A 12980-nucleotide genomic window follows, 5' to 3' on the forward strand; every position below is an offset into this window, starting at 1 on the left:
CTGCGGAGACGCCACCACCCCGGCCGCACTGTCCCTGATGTTGAATTGATTCGTCCCGATACTGGGTATGTCGAGTCGTAGGACTCCCACGTGAGGTGCATGGGACTGATCTATTGTTCTAGACAACACTGTTGAAGGAGACAAGGCTTTATGCATGAGGGCGCACTCGTCAGATACATGAGTTGCAGCGTGAGAGAGTGTCGGTTCCCGCACCCGAATACTGAGGTAAAGCGCCAGCGACGGGGAGGTTCGCCCCACAATGTTTCGATGGCAGCCACGTGACCGTCCTGACTCGGTCGCAGCTGCCCGCTCCTCACGAGCCACCCGCCCCTGTGAATGCACAAAGCGGGAGCCCGTCATTGCATGACATCAAGAGTAGGAGCGGTCTAAATTCATGGACTTCTTCAACATATCTTCACATGGAAATTTTCTCATTAATTAATTTGCAATGCTACCTCCCACCTGTCAGGTGTTGCCATAAAGCGCCGTTGCCCGCTTCAGACTGTAACTCCCAAAGGCTGGGGGCCTCTGTGTAGCTGGTCCGCCTCACTGGCTCGGACTGGCAGGTTTGACGTTGTCTCTAGCAAACGATTCCTTCTCGATGGCCGCGTCCATCATTCGGTCTCCGCTAATGATCGATGTCGTGCAGATGACGATGTTCCTTCGTGCTGCGTTCACACTCAAGTTAGTTTGCGACTCAATTAGAGAGTGGGCTCGGCATGGCACATACCTTCTTCCTGCTTCGCAATGAACCGCAGAGCAGCGATCTCTGTAAAGGTGATGCCTCCAACGAACACCACAAATACCGTCTGCTTCTCGGTTCCTCCGGAGAGGAGCGCGCGAGCCTTGACGGCCTTTTCTTCGCCCTTTTGCAGTTCATAAAACGTCTGCCCGCGCACATGCTTCACGGCTTCATCGAACCCATGCCAGCCTTGTGCAGCAGATGATCCTGTTGCACCGCTTGCGCCGTTTCCTCGGGTGACTTGGAGCAGGTACTGCTTTTGCAGGACGCATTGGACGAGTCGAACCGAGAGCGGTGCGTACCCGCTGTACACATAAGCGATATCGTTCGGGTCGTCTTCCTTGACTTCGTCAACAATGAGTCGCAGGAGCTTCCGAAGATAAGCGTAGTTGGTCTTCGTTCCTGTATTGCTGCCTGTCGCTCCAGTCATTGGAATCATCTCTGCCAATGGCGACGAGCGTGACAAGAACAATTGGAGCTTCTCCAAGTTGTTTAGGGTCAAGATATGCTGATACCCGTATCCTTCCAAAATCAGGCGCCGGAACTGGTCGAATTCCTTGGGCTTGATTCCGCCAGATATACATGAATAGATGCAAAGCAGCCTCAAAACCTCCGGCAAGGGTGTGTCGCGTGCGATCAGCTCTTCTATGGCCTCGAACTGAGTGGATGGATCCGCTCCAGCAGCTAGGTTCTGTTGGGCCTCCAACAGGCCTTTGAACTGGTCTGTTCTTGTGTACTTGATAATTTCCTCTGCTAAGCCCGTGTGAATCCTCAAGCTCTGTTGCTCGGCCTGGTAGCCAGGCAGTTTGCTGACGAAGTCTTTCAGCTCGGCAATAGACTTTTGACTGTTTCGTCCCTCGTAATCCTTTTGCAGGTTTTGCAGTCGGCGAGCAACCTTGTTCAACAGGCTTCCAACAATTGCGAAGTTGGTGTCCCGGAGCTGTTCGTAGAGCTTGTCGGAGGAATCCAGCTGGATTTTACGTTTCCTCGCTTGAGCGCTGGCCGTCGATGACTGCGATGGGGCGCCAACTACGGTAGTATCGACCTCGGCCTGGTTGTTTTGAATGCCGAACACTTCGTCAATGAGTCCCTCGTATGTCAGTTGGGTGAGGAGAGGAGTGACAAAGTCAACCTCGCGGTCGATGATGATAACGCTTTCGGTGAAGTTGCTCGGTGTGAGGCCGGCTCTCGTCGCTTCACTCGCGTCTTCGCCGGCGAGGATTTCTTGTCGCATGCGAGCGAGGAGCTCGGCTACTCGTTTCGCGTTGTCGCCTTTACCAATTATGCGCGGGAACAAGCCATGATTCTGTTGGATTTCCATCAAAGCCTTGGCGAGGAGGAATGATGGGGTGACATCTTTCGACAGGTAGAGATCGCGGAACGAGTCGTCTAGTTCTAGTGAGAGAACGTCTTTCTCCAGCGGGAAGAAGTAGAGGGGGAGCTCCGAGATGTTGACATCCCCAAGGACGCCGGCTTCTTCGAGAAGCTTATCTGATACGAGCGTCCGTCGGGGCACCCAGAAAATATGAAAGTCGTGGCCAGTCTGACTTTCGCGTTGTAGCCGTCGGATCTGCTCTGTCAGGATGTCAGTACAACTGCAGCGACTGCCAGCCGGGACATGAGTTTGGCAAGTGAAGGTCGGCCCTTGATCGGTTACGACGAGAGATATCGTGCTTGATACAGTGACTTTCTGTGTATGGTATGGTAACGGAGCGTGGGATTCGCTGACCTGCTATCGTTTGCGCATGACGCGCGCATTCGCCGCGAGCTATGAAGATGACATTTCGCTGACTAGTGTCGGCGTTCTGGTTCTCAAGGAAAAAGAACTTGTCGACGCCGTATTCCTGAAGCGTCACGACCTTCACAATAGTGCCGATGGGGCCGGCTAAGCTGCGTTCAAGGATGAGGTTCTTCTTTCCACGGACCTGGTTGCGTCGGCGGGTTAGCTCGGAGACGGCATGCAATCAAGCGCTCTGAAATGCCTTACTTACAGCCTCGAGCAGGTAAAGGAGGTCCTTTCTAGCTTTGTCCTTTATCTGGTCCGTATTGAAGCTAGCTCGAGGGGCCATTTTGAGCTCTCCATGCGTTTGGGAGCTGGTTGTTGGTGGCAGCTGCAGACTGACCGCTGCTCGCTGAGTGAAGTGTTGACGGGGAAGAAGCTAGGCGGGTAGCGAGCTCTGGAGCTGTACCGGCACGAGATTAGATAGATCATAGATCGGACGTGGGCTGAGCAGCACGGGGCATCCACGTAACTCATCGTGTTGCGTCAGCGGGGCTTCAGGAGGCAACTGCGGCGCATTATTGCCCATGTTGCGCTATCGGGTCTCAAGACGCACCCGTTCAGTGCGGGCTTATCGAAACCTACCTTATGTTCTAGCGGGGCAGCCACAGCGAGGTAAAGGCCTGAGGTACCTTTGCAGCCCGCCCTTGGGGTCGGGTGCCTCGTCTCAAGTGGAAATGCAAAAACAACGGCGATCACAGATCCCCAGTTGCATTTTGAACAAGGTGCAGCAAGCTGCAAGCAGAGGAGATCTGCTTGTATCCTGTATGGCTTTTCCTATTGCTTCTTTATTGTCTACGGGGAAAACCCGCCATCTCATGTGTAAATCACAGTAGAGGCCCATTCCGCTTGAATGGCTGACCTACTGCTGTCCAAACCGCGACATATCATCGCGGGCGCCATGTGCTACTCCCGCTCTGTCTTTGCGAGTAATATTTCCGAGCGCTCTCTTTCGCCCTCTCCCGCTCTGATGGCGCTCCATGAAGATTGAAGAAGGCCAAACACCACGCTGGTATATTTCTTCTGCTTCGCGCAGACGACCGACCCAATACAGTCAATCAGCCGTCCCAGATATCCCAAGCCAAATCCAAACGCCGTAAGACTCCACTACACAAGACGCCATCGTTCATCAAACGGTGTTGTCATGGTAGTAGAAGTCAATGTCTCTTGGTCGGAGGCGGTTGCTCCGCACAAACTCGTCATCACCAGCGGGTCGCTCATTCTTCTCGTTCCCGGTCAACATGCTTTGTATGCTCATGCAGACACTCTCTACGTTTTGTACGGGACTCCAGCCCTGGTTTCCGAGAAGATCCAGGCAGATAATGCCGTTGGAGTATATGTGGGGATGCATTGGGATCGGTCGCTCGGTTGTTTTCACGAACGTGACCTCCGGAGGTTCTGAGGAGTTGGTCAGCTAGGCCACCTTGAAACAAGGCAAGGGCGCACGAAGGGCGCATACCAATAGGATACTGTTGGGAGAATTTAAACTTGAGTCTGTAGACCTCGTTGCGATACAGCGGATTGTCGTCGAGGACCCTAATATCCATATGCCACTCCTCGAAGTTGTCGGCGGATATGAGGTCGATGCCAGGCGGTAGACCGGTATTGAGCTGTAATAAATGTCAGCCGAGTTCATTCGCACGGCGCAAGCAGCTGAAAAGAAGCCCAAGGTTCGATCGTGGTGCTTCGTTAGGAAACCAACCTTGGAAAGCTCTTTAGCCAGTCGCTTGGATGCAAAGCTTGAGGCCATTTTGAAGCGCAAAGCCGACGAAACCAGGGCAGACCAGAATATCGCGAAGGAAGGAAGGCGAATCAAAGCAGTGTCCGAGAGAGAAAAGGTGACGGCGCCAGGCGACGGAAGAGTGGCAGTCGACAGCGCGACGGGCACGGGTTGGATGCTGGCCGCTGGAGGGGCTTGTTGGAGGGGCTGCCCAGTTGGACCCCACGATTTCGGTGTTTCCCGCCGAGAACAGCAAAAAAGAGAGACGACCTAGGTAGCACCTCCGAAAAAGTGAGCGCGGGAATGCGGGCTGCACCGACCCGAACTGGGACAGGTTGGTCAGGTCTGGCCCTGGATTCGGAGCCGTCTTGAGGAGTGCAAGTGTGAAGTAGTTCGACAACAGAGTCAGTCGAGCGAGAGGAAGAAAATGAAGCGAGGTGGGATTAATACAGAACGTTAAAGTGCTGAGGCTTTGGGGTCGGCCGAGTTCCGCCAGCCGATGTACATACCAAGTGCGGCAAGGATGGAAGGGCAGGCGCGTTTAGAGTAGAAGGAAATGGAGACGGCACTTGCCTAAGACTGCCTAGGTAAGTAAGCTACCTGTAGCAGCCCTCGAGGTCTGAGAGTCGTTTGTTGACGCTGCGGGCAGAGTCAATTCGCTGGCTACCTTGGTAAGTTATTGCTTGTGCTTGCTACATCCATCCAGCCAGCGGAGAAGGTCGGCGGCTGCATCACTGTTCATGCATCTCGACCGATGCGCGGACAGCACCCCACTCCCCGGGCACTTCATTCATTGCTGGGTAGCACTGGTGCACACCCACGCTCCGGGTGGAGTCATTGACAGTGCTGCTCCGTCAGTGGCCAAACCAATTCAGTTCCAAACTTCTCCAAACCACCGGGCCAACTCTGGAGCTGTGCATCTGATCGCCGCGTCGAGTGCCCATGAGTCGAAACATTCATTTGAGCGGAAGCGCTCGCGTGTAACGACCGTTTCTGTTCTTTGAACCCTCATCATAAGAGAACGAGGTGCCTGAACAACATACACACCTATGCAACATGCTTCATGACCCGCCGTCCGTCTGACAATTTACCCACGCATGCTCTGGCAGACGGATAAAGTCCATCATAGAGATACCTCATGTTTGTAACAGACTCAGTCCATTCGTCTTATTACGTCACGCGCATGCTCAAGCAGGGGACCTGGGCCAAATAAACATGTGACGAAGAGGCGAGCAACCAGCATCGTCAAGTTAAACTGGCGGGACGTCCCTTTCGCACAGAGCAAGTGTTTTGTCTTGCACCTTCGTCGACGAAAAGTCAAAGGGCGGCTGACTTTGCGCTGAAGTGCCCAACACACTTCTGCGAAGCTGCGAAAGAGCCTTCGGTAAAGTATGACTCGGCATGGGAGGCATAGCGCCTTTGCGGCCAGCACTTCCCGCGTGTGGGGGCCGAAACACAGATTGAGATGCAGATTGCAACGGGGAGCTTGCCTGGCACCTAGGCAGCCTTCCATTCTTGAAAGTCGACAGACACATGGCCAACCTGCGGGGAGGAGAATCGGCCTCATGATCAGACGCGATACCTGGGTCGCTGTGTGGCTTTGCTGGCTGGAGTTGTTTGGACGACACTGTAGGCTCTGGCTCACAGTCCAGAGATGGTGGATGTGTGATTCACATCATGGAGGGAGCCCGATGGTGACTCTTGCTTGCCTTCATCCAAAGATGTCATTGCTGAAAAGTCCATCTTACTCTTATTGCCTCGATGGGCCTAGCTTCCAGCCTTACGACCCATACGGCACCTCCTCCGTCGGATGGTCCTTCACTGCTGTGGCTGTGAAATGTCATTGGGCGAAGAGCGGCCTCCCTAGCCACAATACACCACCATCCAGTGTCCCTCTGTGGTGGTTTTCTCTCCCGAACTCCTCAAGGCGACCCGGCCACTAGTGTCTCGTTCAGCATACGAAGGCCCACAAGGACCCCGTCAAATGTGCAGGCAGGCCTGGCCTGGCCAAGTTTCCTGTCGCCTGTAGGCAATCCGCTCATCACGGCCAAGTCCGTGCTTCCCTCCTCCTGCCCCTCATTTTGTGCGGCTGAGCATCCTTCTAATTCTCACCAGCCCACAAGGCTCACTCCATCCGTCTTGCCGTGACCCCTGGCTGCTAATTGCTCCTTCACTTGCGATGAACCTGTGTGATGTGGTGATTGAAGTGCCGTATGGCTGCCTCCAGACTCAGAGCCTACTCAAAAGGAGATGTCTCGGTTCTTACTGCGGGCTTGACTACTCAGCCAGTGAAACCATCATCCCACACCTTTGCTCCCCAGCAGAGAAGCATCTATCTATCAACGAGGATTGCCTACCTGCCATACCCCTACTCTAGTATCTACCGGTTTCTTAGGGTGAAAGGGACCCCCAAGGACCGCTGTTTTTTTCTGGCCTGTGAAGCTCACTCCATCACATCCTCCACTGCTTTTTACTTCCCGCGCTACTACCCCACTTCACCCCTCAGCCCAGGAGCTACCAGCACCACCAGTACCAGGCAACGGCACCCTCGCCCCGACTGACCCCCCCTTCCCTCCAGCCAAGTTCTCCATCCAGCATCTCGTCTACTCCTCTGGCCAGCGTAGGGTTCGAGCCTGATTCGACGGTTGCTCGATTTTCCTCCTTCTTTCTGTCAGCCTCGAGGGTCTCTCCCAGAAGCGCCTGTTTTTACCCGTCTCCTCGCCGCTCAACTCTGCCATCTTCGAAGCACTCTTATGGTCCCCGCGTCTCGTCCGACCGACCGATCACTGTTCCCACTCGTTCCTGCCCGCAATCTTCGCCCAAGATGAGTTGTGAGTCCTGCTATTCCATGCCCGCTTGAGGCAGGCTGCGACAGGACGATCTGATCGCCTTGAGCGCCCCTCCAAGCCTGCTCTCCCACAGATTGTCGTACGCAGATTGCGTCAGACATGTGGCCCAAATGACCAGCGATTCTGACCTTTGAATGCATACCAGTCTCGAACATGCTCAGTAGACTTCAGGGTCAGCCTGAAAGCTATGATAAGAAGTGCGATTCCGTCAATCGATTCCCTCCGTATACCCACATCCTAACGTCCTTTACAGGGCGAAATATCGCTTCGGCCGCACCCTTGGTGCCGGTACCTACGGTATCGTCCGTGAGGCAGACGGTCCCACCGGCAAGTGCGCCGTCAAGATCATCTTGAAGAAGAACGTCAAGGGCAATGAGAGAATGGTGTACGATGAGCTCGACATGCTTCAGCGTCTCAAGCACCCCCATATCGTCAAGTTTGTCGACTGGTTCGAGTCGCGTGTAAGCAGCCCCGCGCCTCGCTGTGTCAGTACTGGACACTCGACTCTGACAATACCCTGCAGGACAAGTACTACATTGTAACCGAATTGGCTACTGGCGGAGAGCTTTTCGACCGTATTTGCGAACAGGGAAAGTTCACGGAAAAGGATGCGTCGCAGACCATCAAACAGGTCCTTGAGGCCGTCAACTATCTGCACCAGAACAACGTCGTTCACAGAGGTAGGCTTTACTCCTCCGCTATGCGACATTCGCTGGGCTAACATAAGAGACAGACTTGAAACCCGAGAACCTGCTTTACCTGACCAGGGACATTGAGTCCGATCTCGTTCTTGCCGATTTCGGCATTGCTAAGATGCTCGACCGCAAGGACGAAGTCCTCACGACAATGGCTGGCTCCTTCGGCTACGCCGCCCCCGAAGTCATGCTGAAGAAGGGTCATGGCAAGCCCGTCGATATGTGGTCCATGGGTGTCATCACATACACCCTTCTCTGCGGTTACTCGCCGTTCAGGTCTGAGAACCTTCAGGACCTCATCGACGAATGCAGCAACGCCCAAGTGGTCTTCCACGAGCGATACTGGAAAGACGTGAGTGATGATGCCAAGGATTTCATCCTGCATCTGCTGCAGCCCGAGCCAGTGAAGCGTTGGTCCAGTGAGGTATGTGGCAACTGAAGTCCTCTCGCCCAGAGGCGGAAGAAACTGACAGGAAACAAAGGAGGCTCTGCGTCACCCCTGGCTCAGCGGAGAGAACGCCACCGACCACAACTTGCTGCCTGAGATCAAGGCTTACATGGCCAAGGCCAGGCTTCGTCGTGGTGTCGAGATGGTCAAGCTCGCGAACAGGATTGAATTGCTCAAGACTCAGGAAGACGACAAGGATGACTCTGATTTCCCGGTCGACGCCGTCAGCGCCGCTGATCAGGCCAAGGGTCACCACACAGAAGGCGGCGACAAGCGCAACTTGTCCAGGACAATCAAGACTGCCATTTTCCGTGAGGTTGTCTTGGCCAAGGTCCGCGAGATGAAGCAGCAGCAGGATACCCTCAAGGTGAAGGAGGAGGCGGAGAAGGAGCACAGGAGACGCAGTTTCCAGGGTTAAGATGCACCGGCCGCCCCTGCACTTCCCTTGGTTGGGGGCAAAGGAGGATGGGTCTGTAGAGCACCCAAGATGATACCACGGGTTGGGTTGAGACAGCGAGCCGTCTGACGGCGGTTCGACAGCGGCTTCGAGGCTCTTGTTTGCTTCGTCTTGTTGCGCTATCTTTGTACGCGCGCACCGTTCATTTCAGGCCGGGCCTAGTCCAGATCTGAGTCGTCCTTGATTTTCCGTTCTTTGCTGGAGGAGGCAGGGAGGACATGAAAAGCAGCGAGACATCATTTGGTTGACAGCAGTCTACTTATTGCGATTTTCTACCAGCGGAATTATACAAAGATTCTACGCCGTAACTGCACAGAAGATTCCGTGGCATAAAGCATCCGATGTAGCTCTTTAGATGACAGCGTCTGACCGTGAGTCCAAGCTCCAGCTTTTGGACGACACTCTCACGCTTCGGGTAGCTCGTCATCGAATTGATACTTCACATGATTACGAGGGGGACAGTGAGATATTCAAGATTAACTGTGCAAGTTGGCATTGCTAGCTACTGCTTGAAGACAGAGGAGCCCATTTTCAGGCCCAACTCTGGTGACTACCTAGTAAATATGGTGGTTGGTTGATCGTAACAAGTCGTCGGTATGGTGTTTGTACAAGGATATCTGGAAGATAAAAAAGAAAACAGGGAAAACAGCATGGAACTGCTGAGAGGGAAGCAGCAATTCTAGCCACAGCGCCGGATCCTTGCCTGCCTATACAATGCAACGTACGCCAGAGTAAAAAAAAAAAAGACAAACACCGGTAGAGATGTATGAGAAGGAAAAAATGTTGTTTCTCCGCCCATTTTTGGTTTTCCTTTTGTGTTAGCCGCCGTCCCTCCGGAAACCCGACTCTTTCCTAGATGCTTTTTTGAGGGTGAGACCTGGATGGATGGATGATACATCGCTCGAAAATAGAAATATGGTACAGTGGAGAAAATAATCAATAGAAATTGGAAAAAAGATTGGATGGTGGTGGTATCATTTGGACAGAAATGGAAAACATTGCATGACGTGGAATGAATAAAGGCGGAAAGGAGTTTACTCCAGCTCGGCGAGGGCGCTCTCGCGCAGCGCCTCGTAGCGGCCGACATCGAAGCGGCGGCGTTGCCAGTTGTTCTGGCGCAGCTTCTCAATGCGTGCCTTGATGTCCAGGCTGCGCAGCTCGTCGTTGAGTTCAGGGGTGGCGGCCCTGGGGGGCAATGAAGAGGGGGGAGCAGCGTCCTTGGGCGGCGGGGCGGCGAGCTGCTCCTCGACGCCGGCGATGTGGATCGAGATCTGGGAGCGCAGGCTGGAGAGGAGGCCGCAGTAGCGGTGGACGGAGCGCTCGCGCAGGAAGTCGAAGGCGTCGCAGTCCTCGGTCAGGGGCTCCGGCGTCGGGGGCTTGGGGAATTGCTCATCGGGCTGCTGCTGCTGCTGCTCGTCGGCGGGTTCCGGCTCCTCGGGGAGGACGGGGAGGTAGCGCGGCTCGGGCTCCATGGGCGCGGAGAGGAAGTCGTCGAAGCCGAGGGTGGGCGAGTCCGGGCGGATCATGGGCTCCTCGGGGAAGTCGAGGAAGGTGACGCGCTTCTTTTGCGGGGGCGTCGTGGCCTGGGAGAGCTTGTTGACGGCGTCCTCGACGGAGCAGACGGAGGGCGTGGGCGAGGAGAAGGCGGTCGAGTTCGTCCACGTGCGGGAGGAGGCGCGGGAGGAGATGGAGCTGGAGGGGGAGTGCATGCTGGAGGTTGCTGCCGAGGATGGGCGGGAGGAGCGGGACATGGTCTCGTCCGCGGCCCTGGAGAGGTCGGAGGCCTTGGTGTAGTGCTCGCGGGCCTGCTGAAGGAGTCTCGTCTTGTAAGGCGAGGTGCCGCCCAGGGGACGGGAGAGCATCTCGAAGGAGCTGGCGGCGTAGAAGTGCAGGTAGATGAGATACGCAGGCTCAATGTTGCCCTGGCGGCATAGTTAGCGTGACTGATCGGCGTCTCATGTTCAGACGAATGTTTGTCACTTACGGTGTCCTTGAGGTTGTCGAGAATCTCACAGCATCGCATCGAGCACGGGCGGTACTTGCGGTTGAGATACTGTCTCTTGACGTCGGAGACGGCCTTGCTCCACTCGGCAGATGTGTACGGCAGGACCGGGAGGGACACCGGCGCCTGTGACAGCGACCGCCTTGACATGCGCGACTTCGAGGGTCCAACGGAGCTCAGCATCGTGTTTGGTGTTGTTGCCGTGGGCTGTGGCGTGGGGGCGGTCGACGGAGTTGTGCTGCTGAGGATGGTGTTGTTCGCGGGGAAGATAACGCTGCCTCGGGAGCCGGCAGCTACGGGCTTGAGGAGCAAAGGTATTAAACCGCCCATCGTGATCGATATAATTAGACCGTGTGTTTGCTGAGAAAGAGTTTTTTTTCTTTCTCTCTGCCGACTGCTGAACTTTCAGGAGAACAGGCTTAACTCAGCTCGCCACCTTTTCGTCCGATGTGAGACCGGGCCAATCGTAGTACCGGGCTCGTAGACTTTCGTTGCCGTCCAAGTTCGATAGCGTTGGACCGACGTTGATATAACCCAATGGCAGGTAGCCGTGTTGTTGGACGAGGTTGATAGTGTTAGTGTCACCTGTCGTCCAAAAGGGGTAAACTATCGAGACAGCCGAGGTGGAAGGACCATCCAGAGTTGAGAGCGAGGAATCGCGAGCAGCGCGATGACCACCGGTTAATAGGTAGCTGAAATGGAAGAGTCCAGGCCTTACCGAAGGACGATGACTCGCTTTTCGGTGTAAGTGGGTAAGTGCCCCCCAAAATGCGTAACGGGTGGTGTACCGGGACTCGGGAACAGTCTCAAGTCGTCTGAACTTTTTCCAAAGGTCGCGTGCGGGATGCTCGGTCTATGCACCGAGAATGATCTCCCGCTGGGGTTTGCGTCAGGAGTCCTTCGAGAGTGGTACTGAGTGTATTAGACGGGCTGGGTTTTGGAGGTGTTTCCAACGTCAGGGTCTTTCGCGGGAGAACGACAGCTTGGTGGTGGTGCGTGTTGAGTGTGGTTTGGTAGCTTATTAGGATGAACTTGGGAAACAATGACGTGACTAGGTAACAAAAGCCGGGGTTGCGGTGGCACGACAGAGGACTCGAAGATGGAGAGAGAGAGAGAGAGAGAGAGAGAGGCTGTGTGAGGCTGGCTGAATGGCGAAGAGACAGAAGCAGGGCAAAGCTGATCAACTCTCTGAGAGCTGAGGTCTGGACGAGTGGATTGTCCGGTTACGCGGTGGAGTGGTGGCGGCTGAGGACCGAGACAGGCGGACGCAGGAAGTGACACCCGGGCGGGACGGGGATGCTCTGTATTATGACGACGGAAGACACACCGAACAGACCGAGGAAAGGAAGCGGCGGCGACGTGGCAGGCTGAGTGTGATTAAGCCTTGATGTAGTGAGCGTGTGTGTGAGTGAGAGTGTTGACTGTTGTGTATGGCACCGTGGGTTTGCGGCTACGATGGCGGAGCGGATACAACAACGGGCCCGAGACGATGCGAGAAACACAAGAAGAAACGACACACGAGGTTGGGGAACAGACGAAAGAAGCTCTCAGGAACAAGCCCGGAGGGTACTTCGTTGGGGGGAGGGAGGTATTCAAGTAGAGGTCAGGGGGGGGGAGATGATTCTCGGCCCTGAGATGAGCTCGAGCTTTGGTCGAGTTTGCCCAGTGGCCCGGTAGCATGTTTGCGCATCGACAACGGACTAGGGAGAAAAGGGGAACAAGCTTCAGGCGTGGCCATTGGCCTTGCGCAAGGAGATTTTTTTCCCTCTCACGTATTGTGCAGTGTTGGATGCATGCTGCTCTGATTGAGTGATTGACCAGGACCTGCATATGTCGTCTCCATTTCGCGTGTGTTCCCCTGGCACCCGGACGGCGGCGCCAGATTGTCGACCCTTGCGTTAGCCTTGGCCCTGGGCTTGTCGTCGTTGGCGGCTATCCACCATGAATGCATGCGCATGCCGTCCACCTTGCTTGCTATGAATACATCCATTACATATGAGGGTAGCATCAGCGTGCGTGTTGTCTGCGTGTACTCTTCGCTGTTGGGCGTACCTGGCTACGTACGCGTAGTGCCGTGCTGGTAAGCATACTATGCAGAGGAGGCAATGTTGGCAACGAGACTAGGAGAGCAAGGAATGGTTCCCCTAGGAAGGCTAGGGAAGTGCTAGGAAGGCCCTTACTCCCAAGGTGCCTCTCGTCGTGCGTGCGGCCCCAAAATGAGGGCAATTCGTGGGCGAGTGGCTCCGTGGTGGTCGAGTTCGCGGCAACGGCCCTAGTCCTGAACAGT

The 12980-nt window shown here is 55.1% G+C and overlaps 4 protein-coding genes across 4 annotated transcripts; 1 reads left to right on the top strand and 3 right to left on the bottom strand.

Moving 5' to 3' along the window:
- Positions 1–546: 546 nt before the first annotated feature.
- Vps33a (Vacuolar protein sorting-associated protein 33A) lies at positions 547–2811 on the bottom strand (the record flags this gene model as incomplete). The annotated part of the gene is made up of 4 exons (XM_037315773.1): positions 547–668; positions 731–2317; positions 2472–2667; positions 2734–2811. The coding sequence occupies 4 exons, from the start codon at positions 2809–2811 to the stop codon at positions 547–549; spliced, it is 1983 nt and encodes a 660-aa protein (XP_037184554.1).
- Positions 2812–3651: 840 nt separating this feature from the next.
- Positions 3652–4272, bottom strand: ube2w (putative ubiquitin-conjugating enzyme E2 W; the record flags this gene model as incomplete). Its single annotated transcript, XM_037315774.1, has 3 exons — positions 3652–3920; positions 3982–4132; positions 4225–4272. 3 exons carry the CDS (start codon positions 4270–4272, stop codon positions 3652–3654), a joined length of 468 nt encoding a protein of 155 aa, XP_037184553.1.
- A 2972-nt stretch (positions 4273–7244) lies between these two features.
- cmkA (Calcium/calmodulin-dependent protein kinase cmkA) lies at positions 7245–8652 on the top strand (the record flags this gene model as incomplete). The annotated part of the gene is made up of 5 exons (XM_037315775.1): positions 7245–7288; positions 7345–7552; positions 7615–7771; positions 7825–8210; positions 8269–8652. 5 exons carry the CDS (start codon positions 7245–7247, stop codon positions 8650–8652), a joined length of 1179 nt encoding a protein of 392 aa, XP_037184556.1.
- A 1073-nt stretch (positions 8653–9725) lies between these two features.
- Positions 9726–11023, bottom strand: CGCA056_v000515 (uncharacterized protein; the record flags this gene model as incomplete). Its single annotated transcript, XM_037315776.1, has 2 exons — positions 9726–10613; positions 10676–11023. 2 exons carry the CDS (start codon positions 11021–11023, stop codon positions 9726–9728), a joined length of 1236 nt encoding a protein of 411 aa, XP_037184555.1.
- Between the last annotated feature and the right edge of the window lie 1957 nt (positions 11024–12980).

This window comes from Colletotrichum aenigma, assembly GCF_013390185.1.
Source record: "Colletotrichum aenigma strain Cg56 chromosome Unknown KSG_Cg56_contig01, whole genome shotgun sequence".
In the NCBI taxonomy this organism is placed as follows: Eukaryota; Fungi; Ascomycota; class Sordariomycetes; order Glomerellales; family Glomerellaceae; genus Colletotrichum; species Colletotrichum aenigma.